Raw genomic sequence first — 19,147 nt, 5'->3', positions numbered from 1 at the left:
CCAAATTAGATTTTGTAACATCTAACGGTATACATGATCTAAAATTTAAATGATGTGACAATATAGATAAGATATACACCGTTAGATGCTGTGAAATTTAATCCAAACCACAAAATATTTACCGTGTGCATATTATATTACACAACCCACAGATCTCAATTTCTACGAATCAATAAACTTTAAAAAAATCAAAGGTATTATTCTATATGATTCAGATATAATGCACAAAATTTTTTTGTCGTCAGAGCATCTCTCTCATGTGACCGGTAATCATATTGTCCAAACAACGCTCCTCTACGCCCCGTCCAGCCATTGGTACCAATAATCGAATACGTAATTCTAGACAACACCCTCCCAAAAAAGATATTAAGGTAGAGGGGCGTGGAAGCCTGTGGCGCTAAGCATCAAACAACTCCACCTCCAGTTCTCCTCACACTTAGATCGTTCTCTGTCACTGCGTGTGTCTCTGCGAGAGAGAGAGAGAGAGAAATGGGAGAGGTTCGCGGAGGGTGGATCCCGCCGATGTACCTGTTCAGGTCGGAGGCGATGCAGCTGGTGCAGCTCATCATCCCGATGGAGTCCGCTCACCACACCGTCTCTTACCTCGGCGACCTCGGCCTCATCCAATTCAAAGACGTCCGTACACACTCTCTCTCGCTTTTTCATTTTGCGTGCTGATTTTCGGCTCGGACAAACCCTATCTTGGTTCTGCATATGAGTATATCTATAATTGAGTTCCGATCAGCAGTGGCATTTTGATGTTAGGGTTTTGCTAATTTTTATGCGATTTTGAATTGTTTTGAGCATGAATGGTTGTTGATTTGATCAAGGACTAGGAGTGAGGCTTGGTTGCGGAATAGTGTAAGAATTTGATGAGTTAACTAGCGTAATTTAGAATGAAATTCACCGTTTATATTCAATTTTGTGTGGATCTAAGTAACGGTTCGTGCTTGAAAATGATAATGATGCTGTTACCAGGTGTTATAATACATTTTGCAGCGCCAAAAATGGAATGGTTATTGGTGTCACTGGATTATACATTTTCCAATTATAGGGTTTTGAGTCTTGAGGAATACGACGCTGAGCTATCAATTAGGTGAAACAGAGAATCGATATTGTTGAGCTTATCATGGATGAGTTTAGAAGTCCTAGCAAAGGATATAAAAGTTAAAGAAAGATGGAAGAATTACTTTGTTTATTCGTGTCAAAACATACATACATATATATGATCACGACTTATTGGCAAGTTGCTTTGAGAATTTTCCGGTTTATTATGTTCCCCACACTTAATGCTTCTGATGTGTCAATTCTTTCAGCTCAACGCGGAGAAGAGCCCCTTTCAGCGGACTTATGCTGCTCAGGTATATATATTCTACATAAGCTACCACATTATCTACTTCCACCATGAGTATCATTCTCATATTGTTTTCTTCTGTACATATCACTCCATGCTGGGATTTAAGTTGCAAGGCATGGAAAAAAATTGAATTAGTCTAAAGCTTTGCAGTGGGTTCTTATTTATATACGTTGTGCTGGAGTATGTCACTGTAATTTCCCCAGAACTGTTGTTTAAACAACAATGAAAAAAATAAAAACTGAAACATACACAACCTGCAACTGCAGCCTTGGACAAGCATATAGCTCTTTCTGCTACTGTGTGCTATATCTAAGAAGTTATCATTACCATCCTTTTCCATACTCCCTACCCTGCTATTACAGTTTTTAATTTGGTCAAATCAGTTTCAGGGAGACTGGGATCAACTGGGGTCAGCTCTTCATGTCATGTTCATTTCATTCAGTATTTGTGGTAACTTAGGTAATATGTTTGCTAGGCTTGCTGGCTTGCCACAGTTCTGGTTATTTTGGTGGGTAGGAAGATACGACATACAATGAAATAAATACTTGATTCGACTCTTATGGTCTGCTTTCTAGTGAAACTCATACATATCGGTTTTTTTTTTTCAGTGATTCCTTTAACTGACTAACAGAGATTAAAAAGCTTCAGCTTCATCTTTGCTATTGGGATTAATCATAATCATTAGTTCTTTAGTTTGTAGCAATCTGTGGCTTGGTAGATGATAATGGAAGTCTAATAAAATACATCTACTAGTATCCTCTTTTGCCAAATTCATGAATCTTGTAAGATGCACTTACATCCTGTAGCTAGATACAGAATTTGTATGATTTTTAGATTTTATGGTTTTTATTTTTAATTTTTAAGGATGTTGACCTTTTCTTTTCAAATGTGATTTGTGGTCACTATATTTTACTAAATCATTTTGCATGTGAAGATAAAAAAATGTGGGGAGATGGCACGCAAATTACGTTTTTTCAAGGATCAAATGCTCAAGGCAGGTTTTTCTCCAAAAAAGTCTGCAACACAAGTTCATATCAATGTGGATGATTTGGAGGTATACTAATATTTTCAATATCTAGCTGAAAATGCTTTTACTATTGTGTTTAACCCCCTTTTTGCGTATGTGTGCTAGGTAAAACTTGGTGAACTTGAGGCAGAGCTGATTGAAATAAATGCAAATGGTGAGAAGTTGCAACGCACTTATAATGAGCTAGTAGAATATAAGCTTGTTCTGCACATGGTACGGTTTCTTTTGCTGCATTAATCTGTATGTTAAGATGGCAACTTTATTTCCTTATACTGTATCTTATGGAGCATTATGTTCCGATAAGGTATTATTGATCTGTAGTAAAAAGATAAATTAGTAATGAGGATGAAACATAGTATGATGATGAGAGTTCCTCACCAAGGCGATGAGAAAAGAAAGATACAATGTGTTAAATGGTTTCTGAATCAATAACTGAAATGGCTTAATGCACTCTCTGATCTACAGAAGTTGCTTGTCTGATAAATTGTTGAGCAACTTATTCAAGCAACATAGGTCAATGACCTTTGGGCCAAATGGCTGGTTTGTGAGTTATACAAACCTTGCCACAAAAATGAAAAAAAAAAAAAGAAAGAAAGAAAGAAGAAGAAAGCTATTCAAGCAGCATACTTCACTCCTGTAATTATCACCTAGTGACCCATGACACGAGACATCCATTGTGTACAGTTCCCACCACTTCATGGACTGCAATTAAGAAAAAGTATAAACTAAGGTGTATATAACTATACCTTATACTATAAGTTTTTGTAATCATGTTGGTCTAGTGACCATCCAGTTGCCATGCGTACCCTGATTGAGGTGCTTGAAGCTCTGAGTATTAAGTTTTTAGATGTCCTCAACATTAAACACTGTGTTTAAGAATGTTATTTGTCAATAAGTAATTTTCATTTAAATGCCAATCAAGCACGATTCAATATTCTCTTTTTTCTCATTATATTGTGCTTCTATAATAGTATGTTTATCATTGTGATGTAAAGGTGTAACACATGACAATGAATTAAATGAAATGTTATTTTCTTTCAGGCTGGTGAGTTTTTTCATGCAGCTCACAGCAGTGCCACAGAACTACAGAGAGAGTATGAATCACGTCACATTGATGAAGAATCCTTGGATACACCTTTATTATTGGACCAAGTACAAGATTGAATCACTGATTTATCTTCTTAGCCCTAGCCTCAACCTATTATTTTACTCGGTGAAATTAATTTTTTGTTTGCCTATCATGAAGGAAAAGTCAACTGATTCATCAAAACAAATTAAGTTGGGGTTCCTCACAGGGCTTGTTCCAAGGGAAAAGTTTATGGCATTTGAGAGGATTATTTTTCGTGCTACTAGGGGTAATGTCTTTCTAAGGCAGGTCGCAGTTGAGGATCCTGTGACTGATCCTGTTTCTGGTGAGAAGGTGAGTAACAGAATTTCTTTCTCAATTTTCTGATTCCAGTAAAGATGGGAGGCAAGGAAATATTATTAAATTGGCATTTAGGGTGACAAAATCTCTTGAAGTTTGTTATCTTGGATGCATCCAAAAATTGTTATCTAAGGTGTTCTCATATATTTCTTAGTACTTGCTGCATTCTTGTGTAATTGTTGGAGATGACTAATCTTAGTGGTTAAGGTGTAGATGACTCATTCTCCATATGCTGTATCTCTGGTCGATAGCTTTTTTGTACCCTTTATCCATTAGCTTTGCTGATTTTCTTGTTTCTTTTTCCTTTTCTAGTTAGGTGTTTCCTGTTGTATACTTCCGGTGTACGTAGGGGCGCCTTACACTTTCAATAAAACTAAATTTACTTATCAAAAAAATTTGAGGGCATCTGTTTCTGCTTCTGCATGACTTATCATATAATATATGGGCATTGTACCTAAAATCAATATTTATTGCATGACAATCAATGATTTGCAAACTATTAACTCAAATTTTGTTTGCCCATCGCTTTAGTTTTTAGTGATACTCTTGGATTTCTGTTTCTAACTTGGAAATGTCTATGTACAGGTGGAGAAGAATGTGTTTGTGGTTTTCTACTCTGGAGAAAGAGCAAAGAACAAAATTCTTAAAATATGTGAGGCTTTTGGTGCAAATCGTTATCCTTTTAATGAGGACTTGGGCAAACAAGCTCAAATGATCACTGAGGTATGTGTATTTTTGCTTGGATTATTTGACGTCATAGTGTGGGAGATAGCCATCCCCTCTTATACATATTTTCTATCGTTTTGTCATTTTTTCCCAACCTTGGGCAGAGTACATATGGATTTTTTTTTTGGGGGGGGGGGTGGGGGGGGGGAGGGGGACTGCCATGGATGTCCAAGTCCCTTTTTTGTTTTTGCTTCTCCAGTCAATTACTTCATGTTTTCTATTGATTATCTTTGATATGATTTTTTTTCTTTTTTTGCATGGAATGTAAATCAAGTTGGGATTTGAGATTGATATCAATGGCTGAAATATAGTAGTACTTCATTTCTGATGAATAATAATTTCAGTCTTCGATGTAATTTTTTTGTCAATCAGACACTGCCTGATGAACTCTGAACTCCAGCTGCACTGATCATCTAAACGAATCTAATTAACGAACTTCTTTGCTGACATGTTACAGTTTGAGTGTATTTGGAAATTTTGTTAGACTTATATGGGTGTTTTGACTTATATGAGTATGGATTGAAGTACCAAGCTTGAAATTGTGGTTGTTTCAGGACCTTCTGAGTTGCAGATAGATACAAGCTCTTAGATTTTACCTAGAAGTACTTGGCATAAATGAAATTATTCTCTTAGTCTGATTTCAAAAATACTAGATAGTGAAATAGGATATGGTTTCTTCCCTGCCATAATCTAAGATGATTAAGCCCTGGAGGTTGACCAGATAATCTGTTTAGATTAATTTCTACCTGTTTTGCTGTGTTGGTCTGTGGTCATTTTCACTGTGAAAGCCTTTCTACTTTAGCCACAAGTGCTGGAATAAGAAAGTTAATTTCAGTTTTTAAATTAGAAAAGATAAAATTGGTATACAGAAAATAGTGATTTAGAATTTATTAGTGTGACTTGGTTTAGAAAATTGAATTGGCAGTAATCATTACAGTAGATAGTTAATCATATTATAGCAGTTACACTGGCACTGGTGATTGGATTTGGTTGTTACTTGGGGATGATGAGGTGGGATTTATATCCTGAAAATGAGGTTCTAAGAAAAAGACATGTTTCCCTCCGAGTTATGTACGAGTAAGCTTGCTTATAAATCACGAAACTATTTTTGGTCATCGTATTAACATATTTTAGCTAGAATAACAGGTTTCTTGTTTCTTGTTGCCCATCTCTGAGCCAGTCCTGACTTTTGACATGCTTTTTTGAGTAATGGAATTAAACCTTTGCGTCTATCCATATAGCTTTTAGGGTCTTTCAAACTTGCCCTGACATTCTTCCTTGATACAATCTCATATTTCTAACCATTTTAAGTTCAGGTTTCAGGAAGACTCTCAGAGCTCAAGACTACTATAGACATTGGACTGCTGCAACGGGGCAGTTTGTTACAGACTATTGGAGATCACTTTGAGCAGTGGGACCTTTTGGTCTGTTTTAATCTTATTATATTAAGTGTTATTAATTGATTATGTTGATAATGAAATAATATGCTCTTTGCTATTGTTGAATTATTTTTTGGTTATTTAACAATGCTCTTTAACTTATGAAGGTGAGAAAGGAGAAATCCGTATATCACACCCTGAACATGCTTAGCCTTGATGTGACAAAAAAGTGTCTTGTTGCTGAGGGTTGGAGTCCTGTTTTTGCTACAAAACAGGTATTCTTCTCCTTTGTATATTTTTGGAGCACCATGAATAAAAAATTCCGGCTATGATATACAGGTGAATCTTTTATCCACTTACTCAAAAAACAATTCTGGACTTGGCTTTTGTAGATCCAGGATGCATTGCAGAGGGCAGCATTTGACTCTAACTCCCAAGTTGGAGCAATTTTCCAGGTTTTGCAAACAAAGGAGTTACCGCCTACCTATTTCCGCACAAACAAATTCACTTCTCCTTTCCAAGAAATAGTTGATGCATATGGGTGGGTTTCTCTATAACGTTGTGTTCACTTTATGCTATATTAATAGTTGAACATTGTTGTTGATGATTGAAAGACATATGGAGTGTGTGCTAAGTGCCTGCTCACATTAATGCCTCTAGGAGCATAGTACTATGAAGTAACCCATGTCTAAACTATTAAGGGTTGGCTACGTCTGTTTAGAACTTCCACTATTGTATATATGTATTCCCTTTATTTCAATTGAAACTTGAGTCTCAAATTGGTACTTTTGAGAGCATGAATTTGTAAATTTGGACAATAACCTTTAGCAAAGTTCATATAGTGATCATGTGTTTACTTATCAAAAAAAGTTCATATAGTGATCATGTGTTTACTTATCAAAAAAAGTTCATATAGTGATCATGTGTTTACTTATCAAAAAAAGTTCATATAGTGATCATGTGTTCAAATTCCATACACTTAAAACTAACACAAACCTGTTGCTGCACCATCTTGAAACTCCATCCACTAGACTAATTCAAACCAATTGCTGCACCATACTGAGAAAAGTACATAATCCACAATTCAAATTGAAATTACAGTCAAACTACAAGGGGAAGAGTGTATTTGAAACTAGTAATGACTTCCTCAACACTTACTCGTTTTGCTATTCCCCTAGGAAAAGCGATATAGTCATTTGGTCATATGTTGGGAAATCTTACCCACTTCATGTAACTTACTGGTATTGATCTCATTTTTTGTCCACCAAATCAGAAGATAGCCATAATGTAGGTGAACTGAGTAATAGGGATAGAGAAATCTGTGTTATATTCCTCTTTTGATGACCTAGTAGCCATTTATGAAGGTCATTTTTGTAGAATTAATGAATCCCATTTATGAATGAATGGAAAACTTAACATAGGAATTGTGCTTGTATTTCACTTTGGTCCCTTTGATTTTTCATATGGCCAATGAAAATCCTTTCGTCAGATATTTATGTATAATGCTAAAATCTGTTATTCCGTGTAAATGCAGGGTGGCTAAATATCAAGAAGCGAATCCTACCGTATACACTATCATTACATTCCCATTTCTTTTTGCTGTCATGTTTGGTGATTGGGGGCATGGAATATGCTTATTACTTGCAACATTATTTCTAATAGCCAGGGAGAGGAAATATTCTAGTCAGGTAATCTTTAGAACTTTGTTGTGATCGACTTCAATATTTAAACATAAGATATATACTTGTATTATGTGAATGTACCATTCCATTATTTTATATCTCTCTCCCTTCGTTATTGCATTACTCTGTATCCTTTTTTATATCAATTAATAAATGTATATTCTCTCCTAACTGTACTAATTTCTGCATATTTGTATTATGTCCATCCTTCTGTTATTACTTGGATAATGTGCTTACACCTAGAAACATGTGCAAACCTTTTCGACAATCAATGTGACATTCACTGTATATCATTTTTTGCCCTGGATCTGTTAGTTACAGTTACACTGGGAATTCATGGGGATCATCAAATTTGATGAATTTTGGCAATATTGCCGATTATTTATGTCTTAATTACGTGGTGGATTTTGCTGATATTGCTGTAATCAACAACCACATCCTCTCCCATAACCTCTTTATATCCATGTATGTAGAAATTCGAGTTTTCTTGAGAAGAAATCCTTCTCATATTGTGCTTGCTAGCTTTTTGTTTCTTATCAAAAAAACTTGTATTAGGTTCTTTTACAGCTAGTAGACCTATTATATCCTTCTACATGCAAGCTGCAGATTTTTAGTGATTGATAGGGATTCTGAACCTGCTGAATGAATATAAGGTTGTGTGTTAATTGAAATGTCTTGTTAATGAAACCGTGCAAAGTCAAGTATATACAAGTGAACGATGTATGAAGATGTCCATACATGGTGAGGGATTTATTTTTCTTTGTTAAAAAAGCATTATCTTCACATCTTTTTCATTTGAATATTTGTTTTATGTACAAGCTTTTGTATTTAAAATCCGGTCTGCAGTTTTGTTTTTGATAAGTTTGAATTTCTTTGTGGTAAATCTAATTAAATCACTATTCTGCTATTTTACAGAAGCTTGGAGACATTATGGAAATGATGTTTGGTGGTCGTTATTGTATTTTGATGATGGCACTCTTCTCAATCTACACAGGTGTGATCTATAATGAATTCTTCTCGGTCCCATTTGAGCTGTTTGCTCCCTCTGCATATGCATGCCGTGATCTTTCTTGCAGGTAAATGGCTAAACTTTTGGGGTCCCTTTACTATATATTGTAAGCTCTTTAAGCATCTCATTTTTTTTATATGTATATTTTTTTGGCAGAGATGCTACTACAGTGGGCTTGATTAAGGTGCTTCCCACTTATCCATTTGGCGTAGATCCAGCATGGCATGGCACCCGTAGTGAGCTGCCATTCCTTAACTCTTTGAAGATGAAAATGTCGATCCTTATTGGGGTGGCCCAAATGAACCTTGGGATCTTATTAAGCTATTGCAATGCCAAATTCTTTAGGAATAGCGTGAATATCTGGTAACATTGTGCTATCTGGATTTTTGCATACTTTTCATGCTTTTCAAGTCATAGTCATTAATTTATGTGGTTTAATGTGTGTAGATCACTTTTTTTTTTAATAAGTAATTGCCCCAAGGGGAAAGGGAATGGGAGATTCGAACTAGTGACCTGCACTTCATTAGATGTGGTCCTCAGCTAATTGAGCTATCCCTGGGGCCATTTGTCTAGATCGCATATTACTTTCACATATCTCATTAGTGAATTAATTTTATTGCCCATCTGCAACTTGCTGTCAACTTTAACTTACATTTAGCTGCATCATTCCAGGTTCCAATTTGCTCCCCAGATTATTTTTTTAAACAGTTTGTTTGGCTACCTGTCCATTCTCATCCTTGTGAAGTGGTGCACTGGTTCAAAAGCCGATCTATACCATGTAATGATATACATGTTCCTCAGTCCTACTGATGAACTTGGTGAAAACCAGCTTTTTGCTGGCCAGAAGACACTGCAGGTTGTTTCTCTTTCTAGTTTTTATTTTTGAATAATTTTAAGTTTATAATGTAATTTGAAAATAATATGTGGTCATTCCTTACAATTTTCTAATGTGTTCCATTACCAGCTTGTGCTATTATTACTGGCCTTTGTTGCTGTACCCTGGATGCTACTTCCAAAGCCTTTTCTTTTGAAGAAGCAACACCAAGATGTATGCTCGTAGATTCCCCACAGTCCTTTTAACAATTATCTTACCCAATTTTTATTGTAGCATTATTTTTCTTTATATTTCCTCTGGTTCTGATAGTTGTGTGACTTCAGCGGCACCAAGGCCACTCCTACACACCGCTTGAGAGCACAGAGAACACCTTCCAACTGGAGTCAAATCATGAATCCCATGGTCATGAGGAGTTCGATTTTAGTGAAGTTTTTGTACACCAACTCATACATACTATAGAATTTGTGCTCGGATCAGTCTCGAATACGGCTTCTTACCTTCGTCTATGGGCCCTAAGGTATGCTGCTGCAAACTTGAATTTCTGCATCAATCTCAACTCCCACAGAAATGCATACTGTCTGTGGGTTAGTGCGTATATAGTCAAGCTATGACGCTAGCGACCACATCATCCTTGTCATGAGCTTTCTCCCCTTTTGACCAATTTAAGGCTTCTGTTTACAACATGCAACTATACCATCGTATCTTCTACACCATGGTGATCCACTTGGCAAATTTTAGTTCAAAAACATGCGATCCTTTTGAAAGGTTCTTCTTGACCCACAAAAGCCATGAAACTTCTTTCATCCATTTAAGTCAAGGATGAGCTTCTTCCTTATATAGGATGACATATACGGAGCCTCTACAAATACTTAAACTGGCCTAGCCTTCGTCAGGCCAGTTCTTCATGAAAATGGCTCTTTGATCATTTAATTGGATCTAGCTAGCCTGCTTCCTTACCACTGTGTTCTTCCTTGTGTGTTGCCCATAGAGAATAAAAGGGATTCAGATGGTCTTTCGATACAGAGGGGAAGCCAACCTAAGGAGGTGACACAGACCTATTTATGCATAGCTACTCATTCACGTTAGCCACCTCCAAACCCTTTTAATTAATAGATTAAGAAGAGCTTATATGCACAGGTCAAATTTTATGGAGAATCTTGTTCAAATTCGGTTTGAGTAAATAGAAAATCAAACTTTAAAATGTGCATGTGACCAATTATAAATTTTACCCAGAAATTTTGTATGAGGGACCCTAACTAAGTTTTGTATCATATTGTGGGGAGCAAAGCACTGCATGTCTTGGTGTGTGCCATATCTCCTCACTCATCATAGCTACCATAGTAATTCTAGAAGCTTCTGATGTGTCACTTTTGTGTGCCTATAAAATGATGTGGTTTTTAAAATCACTATTTGATCAAAAATTTAATAATGATCAATTATAAGTTCAATGGTGATTTTAAAAGTCACCTCATTTTTGGAGTGATACAAGAGAAACTTCTAGCATTACTCCAGCTACCAAGAGGGTCCTCCCTCTATCCTTCTCAAATTATCATTAAGGAAAAAGAAAAAAAGAAAAAAAGGCCTCCCTCTTAGTAGCTTCCTCCATATATCTACATAAAAGAACCGAAGTTTATATTGGAACAAGCTTTCCAACAAAATTTTCGATTAAAACAGAAGTGATAATTGAGTGAAATTTAATTATTAAGCCCTGTTTGCACATGCGTATTTCAATTTGATTTCCGAGAGCCAATTGAACCTTTTTCCATGCTATGCATTTCACACACACACACACAGATGTGATTGACAGATGCATGTTTCGTATTTGTAAGCAGAGACTAATTATGCATTTTTGTCTTGTTTCATCAATTTGTACAGTCTTGCGCACTCGGAGTTGTCAAGTGTATTCTATGATAAACTTCTCCTACTGGCTTTGGGGTATGTCAATTCATTTCTTAAGGATTGCTTGCTCTTAAGTAGTCAAATATAGGTCTTGAGAGTTCATATTTTCTTTATTCCAACTCTTGGAATGTAGGGAATAGACCACTGAGCTTTGTTGATCACACGTATACTCTATTATGGTTCACTTCATTTCATTTCCTTTGTCTGATCACTCGGTGGATTATTCTCTGCATTCAACAAGTCGGACTGCAAAGGAATCAGGCCTGACTTAGCAGTCAGACTGTGTAAATAATAGCGTAAATGAATGGGAATTATATGCTTTGTATGTGTAACAGGTACAACAATATAATTATCCTTATAGTCGGCATCATCATCTTTGTTTGCGCTACTGTTGGGGTGTTGCTAGTGATGGAAACCCTCAGCGCTTTCCTACACGCTTTGCGTCTTCACTGGGTGGAGTTCCAAAACAAGTTTTATGAGGGAGACGGTTACAAGTTCTATCCATTCTCATTTGCATTACTTGATGGTGAAGATGAATGAGGCACTGAATCAATTCGCAGGCACTGCTAAAAGGAATGGAGTTGTGTGTGCATAGGTATGGATCTTTGTTCATTCTTTGATTTGGAAATGAAGTGGTGGATTGTGCCTATGTAGTAGCAGTTGCGGGCAAGTGTAATAATAAGAATAATTGAGCAGCTTTCTATTTATATTATTTATAATTTATCCAAGAAGTACTAGACTTCTATATGGTGTGTTGCTGTTCAGAGTGATTTACGTGCAATTGTGTGCTTGAATTTGAAAGATAAGTTAATGCTAATTGCTGCCATAAGATCTTTCCGGATTGGGATTCCCATGGAAATTCAGCCAGCATATGCTGGATACACCTGGATACAGTCTTGGGAGTTTGTGGGGCTCACTTATCGGAGACAGGTGTATCCAGCATATTAGAGCATTCCCATCAACTTTCCAACCATTTTTTTTTTTTAAATATAAGGAACAAAATCACTTTTTGCTTCCCTTTAAAAAATATCCCACAGCAGCTTCCCAATACTTTTTCCTATAACATTAAAATATTATTTTTAATTTTTTTTCTTTTGTTTTTTTATTCATTTATTTTCTTCTCTCTCTAGTTGTCTTCGTCTTCTCGCTCTCTCATCTTCTCCGTCATGGTGACCATGGTGAGTGTTGCAGAGATTTGGGTTTCGGGGTTTGGGGATGTTAGATCGTGACTTATGATTTTTCGATCTAAACTGCTGGTGTGAGTCAAAAAGAAAAAAGAGCTTTTGTCAACCAGAGTAATCAATCGATCTCAAGTGCTGGTTCAAGCTCAGAGGAAATCAACTAGAGCAATCAGAGAAATCAATCAGAGGAAATCAACACTCTCAGCCACCTCTTTCCCCTCAATCCTCTTCTTATATCTCTTCAAACCTGCCTGCGTCTCCAATACACCATTGCAATTTCATATATTCAACCAAAACTCCAAATGGGTATTTGTTTTCCAGCTGTTGGGGTCGAAGTTTCAGTTCCTTCTGCTCTCAAATTGGTTGAGAGCTTGGTTTTGGAAATGATTTCTCATTTGGGTATAGGCTGAATTACGAGAATTTCAGGAGTTGAGGAAAATGGATATGGGTTTTTAAGGTTTCAAGGTTTTGTAGGTAGATTGAGGAGCTTCACTAGTAAACTTCATTCAAAACATTTTTTTTGGGGGTCTAGTTCGAGTTCTCTCTCTGCTGGAGGCAGAGGAAGAAGAACCCACTCTGAATCTGTCATCTCTCATCACAACCCTCCAGCAAGAACTCATCCGAATCCATCTTCAGCGAAGAAGAAAAAGTAGAAAAAACGATGAAAAAGAGGCAGGATGGCCATGGACGAAGAAGAAGAATGGACGAAGAAAAAGAAAGGAACGTCGACGAAGAAGAAGAAATGAGCGTGAAAAGATGTGAGAGGAGAGAGATTTAGTTTTTTTTTAATGATTATAATAATGTGTTGGGTCCAATGCATTTCATTTATCAGGGAATAGAAAATTTTAGGGAAGCTGCTGTGAGTGGCTTTTTGTGACTTTCTTAAAAATATTTCTAAAATTTAGGAAACAAACTCCTTTTAGGGAAGCTGCTAAGAATGCTTTTAGGTTGTTCAGGGTAAGTGAGCTCCGCAACCTAAAAACAAATGATCCTCATCCGATCTTTCTTTAAGAGGGTTCACTGATAATGAAACTGGTTAGTTCACGTGCAATTTAAGAGAAAGGGATTATCATTATGATTGCACAATTTAGATATGGCATCATTATGTTAAAAAAGGTGGTCATTTGTTTCTTTCATTTTGATTAACAAATGACATTCAAGGTGTTGACTAACCGTGCTGCATTAATGTGGTTTTCTGTGAAATCACAATTACTTGCACGCATAAAGGTTGGACAGTTTTGCAAGTTCTCTGTTAAATCATATGGTCCCGTCAGCAGAACTTTTTGCTTGGACTCATGGCAGCAAGAGCAAGCGATGGAGTGATTTTTTTTTTTTTTTAATATTATTATTTTGGTGGGTTGCATAGGACTTTCAGACAGATGTAGAGTAATGTTATAACTTATAAGAAATATCCATATTTTCTTTGAGTCTTTCCGAAATTAGTGTAGTTTTTAAAATCACCAATAAATGTGGGGAAATGATTTTTGAGAGATGTTTTACCGTCTCTCAACCGGCATTTTAACTTAAAAAGTTAATTTTTTTTTTAATTTTTTTTTTTAATTTTTTATCAAAAAGTAACTTCTAATGTTACTTCAGAAGTTGTTTTTTAATAAAAAAATCATCTTTTAATGAAAAGGGGCGGACAAGGAACGGTAAACGGGTTACCGTCCCCTGCCAATCACTGCTCATAAATGTGATAGATCACTATTAAATTTTTATCACTCAATAATTTTAAAATCCACGTTATGTCTTTCTTATAACATGACTCAAGATACATTTAAAGAAGAGCCAATCTACCACTTGTATAGCAGCTCTTGAATAGCCAAGCCCAATTAAAACCACAAGGGGAGGTATGAGGTGTCAAGGAAGACTACAGCAGGATTTTTGTTCCTTATTGCTTCATTTAGAGGAAGGACTCTTCCCGTTCGGAGAGTAAATAAATGAAATTGTCGTAGCTGTTTATTAGCTAATTCTTTCATACTATTATCATATATAAAATCACAAGCACTCGTGGAAAATGGACGCTCAAGATAGAGATTAAACATATAAACTAAAACACAAATGTTAGCTCCAAACACCGAACCTCCGAGTGTGGTCATACTACGATCGGAGCTAGTGGGGTGGTTGCGACCACTCCCGATGGGCCAGATTTGGTGGTCGGCGCCACCCCCGCGTGGTGGTTGGGGTGGTGCCGGCCACCGAATCTGGTATTTTTTGGTAAAAAAAAAATTATTGGCTAATCAATGTTAGCACATTAAGGCCTCGTACATAAAACATACATCTGGGTAGCATTACTCAAACTAAAAAATACTTTATATTAGATGGTGGCAATTGTTACGTGATCACAGTTGTAAAAGGTGGCATTAAAAAAAAAAACTAGTCCTAGTACCAATTCAACAAGTTAATGACAATCCGAGTATGAGATGGTCGCTCAAGGGTCTGCGTGAATATTGAATCTAATGTCTCCTCTGCTTGAAGACCATGAATCATGGTGCAAGTTCCTTTTGAGTATAATTTACAAAGGCAATATGAATTTCTTTTTTGTTAAGGTTACTAATGTTACATATCACCCTTATGTCTTCTTTTTGTCCCATCCAAAATTAATGTGGCTCTTAAAATCATTATTAAATTTATGATAAATCACTATAGATTTTAATCCAATGGTAATTTTAAGAACCACATCAATTTTGAGAAAACAAAAGGGAGATACAAGAGTTATACGTAGCATTACTCAACAACTTTTACTATTATTTTTTTACAAGTTGACGTGATAATCCATGTAACACTTGCCACATTAATTACTAAATAAATAATTTTACCTATCAAATTTTGTTGCTTAATTTTTTTAACTATTATAATATTGTCACGTGAGTATGTACAGTAATTGGAATAAAAATTGAAATAGTTCATGCATTTTCCTAGAAATATTGTACCAAGATAGCACGCATATTTACAAGTACAACACTTTTCACTGTGTTACTCATTTTAGGTACGTATTAAGATTGTTAAAAACTTAAAATTAGGTTTTTATAGTAGATGTAGTTAAAAAGTTGTCTTGAATAAGGTATCAACATATTTTTTATTTTTTGGTAGGAGAAATGATGATTTTTTTAATTTTTCTTGTTTTTCATTGTGTTTTTTTTTTCTATTTTTTTTTTAATGTATTTAAGTGCTTAATTATCGACAGCATTTGGCTTTTAGTGTTTTATAATGGATTATAATTTTTAAAGGCTTTTCGAGTAAATTATAATGAAAAAATCCAACGCATTGCCCTGGTTATAGGCTAGTACTAACATAATGCGAGGATGTATGAGAACTTTAGAAGAAACAAAGACAGAAGAACTTGTACTAAAAACATAAAATTATAACATTTGAGTCGTCTTAATAATCCCAGTGACATATCTGTCGAATGTTTTTGAGAGAATTTGAGGACTACAAGTTGCAACGTGAATGTCATCCCTTATATATACAGACATTTAGAGCGATGAACATCGCTAGAATTCATTCATGCCCTACTGTGAGGTGGTCTGCACAGCAGCAACGGTCGAGACCATGGAGTCCACTCCACAGATATTGCGGCCCCTGCAGATTTTGTAGAACCCCTTCTCTCCCCAGTTTTCACCCCATGAGTTCTTGATGATCCAATATGGCTTCTCCTTCATTCGGACAGGAGAATAGCCAGCTGAGCCAAATCCCACCAATAACACTCCATGATCCAGCCGCCTTGAGCATATGTACGGGCATGAAACTCCGCCGACATATGTCTGCATGAAGACCGCATTGATAGCCACTGCATTTATCCAAATCAAGAATTCAATCATTAGAGTCAATTGTCGTAAATGATATCAGTAGGATGTGTACTCATAATAAAAATAACGCGCATCTAAACACCAAAAGAACTATAATAGCACAAGTCACTCACCGGCAAGAGGGCCATTTTTCACAAGATTAGCAGCGATTTGATCTTCATCAAGGGAGACGACACTGAAGTTGGATACTGATGCCGCAATCTTGGATTTATCAAATTTGCAGGTCGAGCGATCAGTACCGGTGTAAGGATAGTCTTCCTCTCTCATCAGTCCACCAGCTTTAAGTGTGTATTCAAAGGCACTATTCATCAACCCACCATTGCACCCAGAGTCACATGATCCTGGCTCTTCAGGATCACACTGCAGAAAAATACAAACTTAATTCAGAAAATGAGAGGGAAAGAGCAGAGGAACCACCCTTTTCTCCACGGGTGCATAAGAGTTGGCATATAACATCCACGGCACAAGTTTGAACATAAGATAGAAACCAAAGTGGATGAGAGAGTAGGATGTTAATGCAATTTGTAATAATAATCTTAGGATGATAAGTGTAATACATCAAACTTAAGTTCTTGTATAACTTGTTCAATTAACCATGTATTTATTTCCAACAATGAAGAATTGTACACAAGTTGTAGAAGAAACATACGTGCAAGACACATAACAACCACTATCATCTATGACAGGATTAGATAATAGTTGGAATCTAAAGTTCACTTGCCCAAAAAAGAGAACCCCAAGTTCACATATCAATTTACTAAATCAAAAGAACCCGAAGTTCACATAAAATCTTGGTGCATTAGGCAAGCCTCGCGTATTATTAACCACCCCCCAAAAATAGAAAAAAAGAAAAAGAAAAGCATGTTGGTGTACTATCAATGCCTTCCAAGGTAGCATCATAATAGTTTTACATAAATATCAACATCAAAAGCAGTATGACCAAATATAGAAGTAACCTTCTCTTTGTGGACATTACCGGTTAAAATTGATCAAGATAAGACCTATAGTAACATGAAAGTTTCCAAATTAATACCCACTTGTCTGCAATTTACTAAATCAATACCATGAAACAGAACATAAAAAATTAAACAGTTTCCAATTCATCACTCCCGAATACATCATTGTACTTCGGCACCAGTCATCCAACAAGTCCAGTTGAGATAAAAGTAGATTCAGTAGTGCAAATAAGCTACATTCCATGTCAAATTTTTCTCACAATTTCAGAAGCGAGAGTAACACCAAGATCTACGAAACCACTTGCAATTACATAGCAGTAAGATATTCACACCTAAATCACCCAAATGCACATTTATGTGGGTTTGAGAAATGAACAAAAATGACCAACATCAACTTCTACATTAAGCATATTGCAGGATCAGAGAGAAACAGGGAGAGCAAAGAATCAAACCTCATGATCACAGTCCACAAGCTGTTGCTCGCTAAGACTAACAAGCTTCCCGGTGGCAAGGAAGTTAGCACCTTCCAAGGCCCCAGTTGTACTGAAACTCCAACATGATCCGCACGAACCCTATTCAAAATAATAACAGAAACACATAAATACACAAACAAAACAACCAGTAATTCATTCACTATCAACGTCAATACACATATTACCCCACAAATTAAACACCAAAACCAACTTCCAATATAAATTTAAAAAACAAAAAACAAATCAAATCCAAACATTTCCACACCAAAAGTAGTTCAAAAAAAAAAAATTTGAACCTTTTTTCTTTTTTTAAGAAATGGGTACCTGATTTTTGACGGCGGAAACAGCTCCATGATCTCTCCAATCAAAATCGGCCGGAAGATTTTCGGTCGGCAAGATCGGAGCCGTGTTGGCATCCGATGGCAGCCTGAGGCGGCTCCTGAGCCCCAGGAATGTCCTCCGGAACTCCGATGGGGTCAGGTCCGAGAACTGGGTCACGCCGTGGGTCGCCGACGGGTCCATCTTCTGGTGCCTACGCGCTCGCCGCAGGTTCGCCCTGAACACCGCGAACCTGAGCTCGTGCTCCTCCTGCGAGCCGTACGACTTGCCGTACCTCCGCTTGAACAGCTCGAAGTGTTGGTGCTCCGCGCCCAACCGGCCATCCACGCCATCCACGACCTGTCGAATCAAAGGATCCGACTCCGGCGACGTCGTCGCAGCCGAGACGACGACGAACAGGAAGAGGAGCGAGAAGAGAGAGAATCGACGATCCATTGGTTCTCAGAGACAAAATGGGGGGGGGGGTTAGCAATTGGGGAGTTCGGAGAATGGCCGTGTTATTTTATAAAGCAAGTCAATACATCGGAACCGTTAAAAGCAGGGACCAACTTGATCGACGGATGTGATCTCTTTAATTTATTGATTGCGTCGTAGAGGACACAACTACGATGGCGTTTGACGATAAACATGGTTTGCTTAACGAGTAGGCAAAGATGGAAGCCAATGGGAAGAGAACACGTTGCGGAGATGGAGTATTGGGTTTGAATGGTAGTTGGTTTTCTTTTTCCTTTTCTTTTTCTAATACTTTTATTTATCTTTTTTTTTTTTTTTTAAAGTATTTTATTGATCTATTCGGTTGTAATTGATTAGGTCATGGGTTTTGTTGGGTTTCTCAATGCTGGAAAATGGCTTAGGAGAGGACACGTGGCCTGTGACGATTTTGCGGTGGTCTCTGAGGTGGAATTGCTGGAATGGTAGTTGGGTGGGTTTTTATTTATTTATTAAATTGGGTTGTATTTAGGAACAAGTTGTTTGACAGATTTTTATATTTCTTTGCAGTGATCCTCTGTTCTAACTTCTAACAGTTAGGGAGGTTTCAACAGAGACAG

General features: G+C 36.7%; 2 protein-coding genes across 2 annotated transcripts; one reads left to right on the top strand and one right to left on the bottom strand.

Annotated features, from left to right (window-relative positions):
- The first annotated feature begins 308 nt into the window (after window positions 1–308).
- Window positions 309–12,087, top strand: LOC133881627 (V-type proton ATPase subunit a3). The gene is made up of 18 exons (XM_062320593.1): window positions 309–636; window positions 1,317–1,361; window positions 2,292–2,411; window positions 2,490–2,597; window positions 3,426–3,536; window positions 3,631–3,804; window positions 4,396–4,533; window positions 5,853–5,960; window positions 6,083–6,190; window positions 6,308–6,456; window positions 7,450–7,603; window positions 8,513–8,673; window positions 8,763–8,969; window positions 9,279–9,462; window positions 9,571–9,654; window positions 9,765–9,958; window positions 11,317–11,376; window positions 11,676–12,087. The coding sequence occupies exons 1-18, from the start codon at window positions 490–492 to the stop codon at window positions 11,878–11,880; spliced, it is 2,457 nt and encodes an 818-aa protein (XP_062176577.1). The 5' UTR covers window positions 309–489; the 3' UTR covers window positions 11,881–12,087.
- A 3,777-nt stretch (window positions 12,088–15,864) lies between these two features.
- LOC133881562 (cysteine protease RD19A) lies at window positions 15,865–18,578 on the bottom strand. The gene is made up of 4 exons (XM_062320517.1): window positions 18,084–18,578; window positions 17,739–17,858; window positions 16,444–16,690; window positions 15,865–16,311 (listed from the first exon to the last, which is right to left on the bottom strand). Exons 1-4 carry the CDS (start codon window positions 18,531–18,533, stop codon window positions 16,034–16,036), a joined length of 1,095 nt encoding a protein of 364 aa, XP_062176501.1. The 5' UTR covers window positions 18,534–18,578; the 3' UTR covers window positions 15,865–16,033.
- Between the last annotated feature and the right edge of the window lie 569 nt (window positions 18,579–19,147).

Source organism: Alnus glutinosa, chromosome 11, assembly GCF_958979055.1.
Source record: "Alnus glutinosa chromosome 11, dhAlnGlut1.1, whole genome shotgun sequence".
In the NCBI taxonomy this organism is placed as follows: domain Eukaryota; kingdom Viridiplantae; phylum Streptophyta; class Magnoliopsida; order Fagales; family Betulaceae; genus Alnus; species Alnus glutinosa.
This window is presented reverse-complemented; position numbering and strand designations above follow the sequence as displayed.

Excerpts from the sequence above, each read along its gene's own strand:
- LOC133881627 (XM_062320593.1), top strand. The coding sequence starts at position 490 with ATGGGAGAGGTTCGCGGAGGGTGGATCCCGCCGATGTACCTGTTCAGG. Across the intron at positions 6,191-6,307 it reads CTGTTTTTGCTACAAAACAG|ATCCAGGATGCATTGCAGAG; the intron begins GTATTCTTCTCC and ends TGGCTTTTGTAG. Across the intron at positions 7,604-8,512 it reads AGAGGAAATATTCTAGTCAG|AAGCTTGGAGACATTATGGA; the intron begins GTAATCTTTAGA and ends GCTATTTTACAG.
- LOC133881562 (XM_062320517.1), bottom strand. The coding sequence starts at position 18,533 with ATGGATCGTCGATTCTCTCTCTTCTCGCTCCTCTTCCTGTTCGTCGTC. Across the intron at positions 17,859-18,083 it reads TTTCCGCCGTCAAAAATCAG|GGTTCGTGCGGATCATGTTG; the intron begins GTACCCATTTCT and ends TATTTTGAATAG. Across the intron at positions 16,691-17,738 it reads TTGTGGACTGTGATCATGAG|TGTGATCCTGAAGAGCCAGG; the intron begins GTTTGATTCTTT and ends ATTTTTCTGCAG.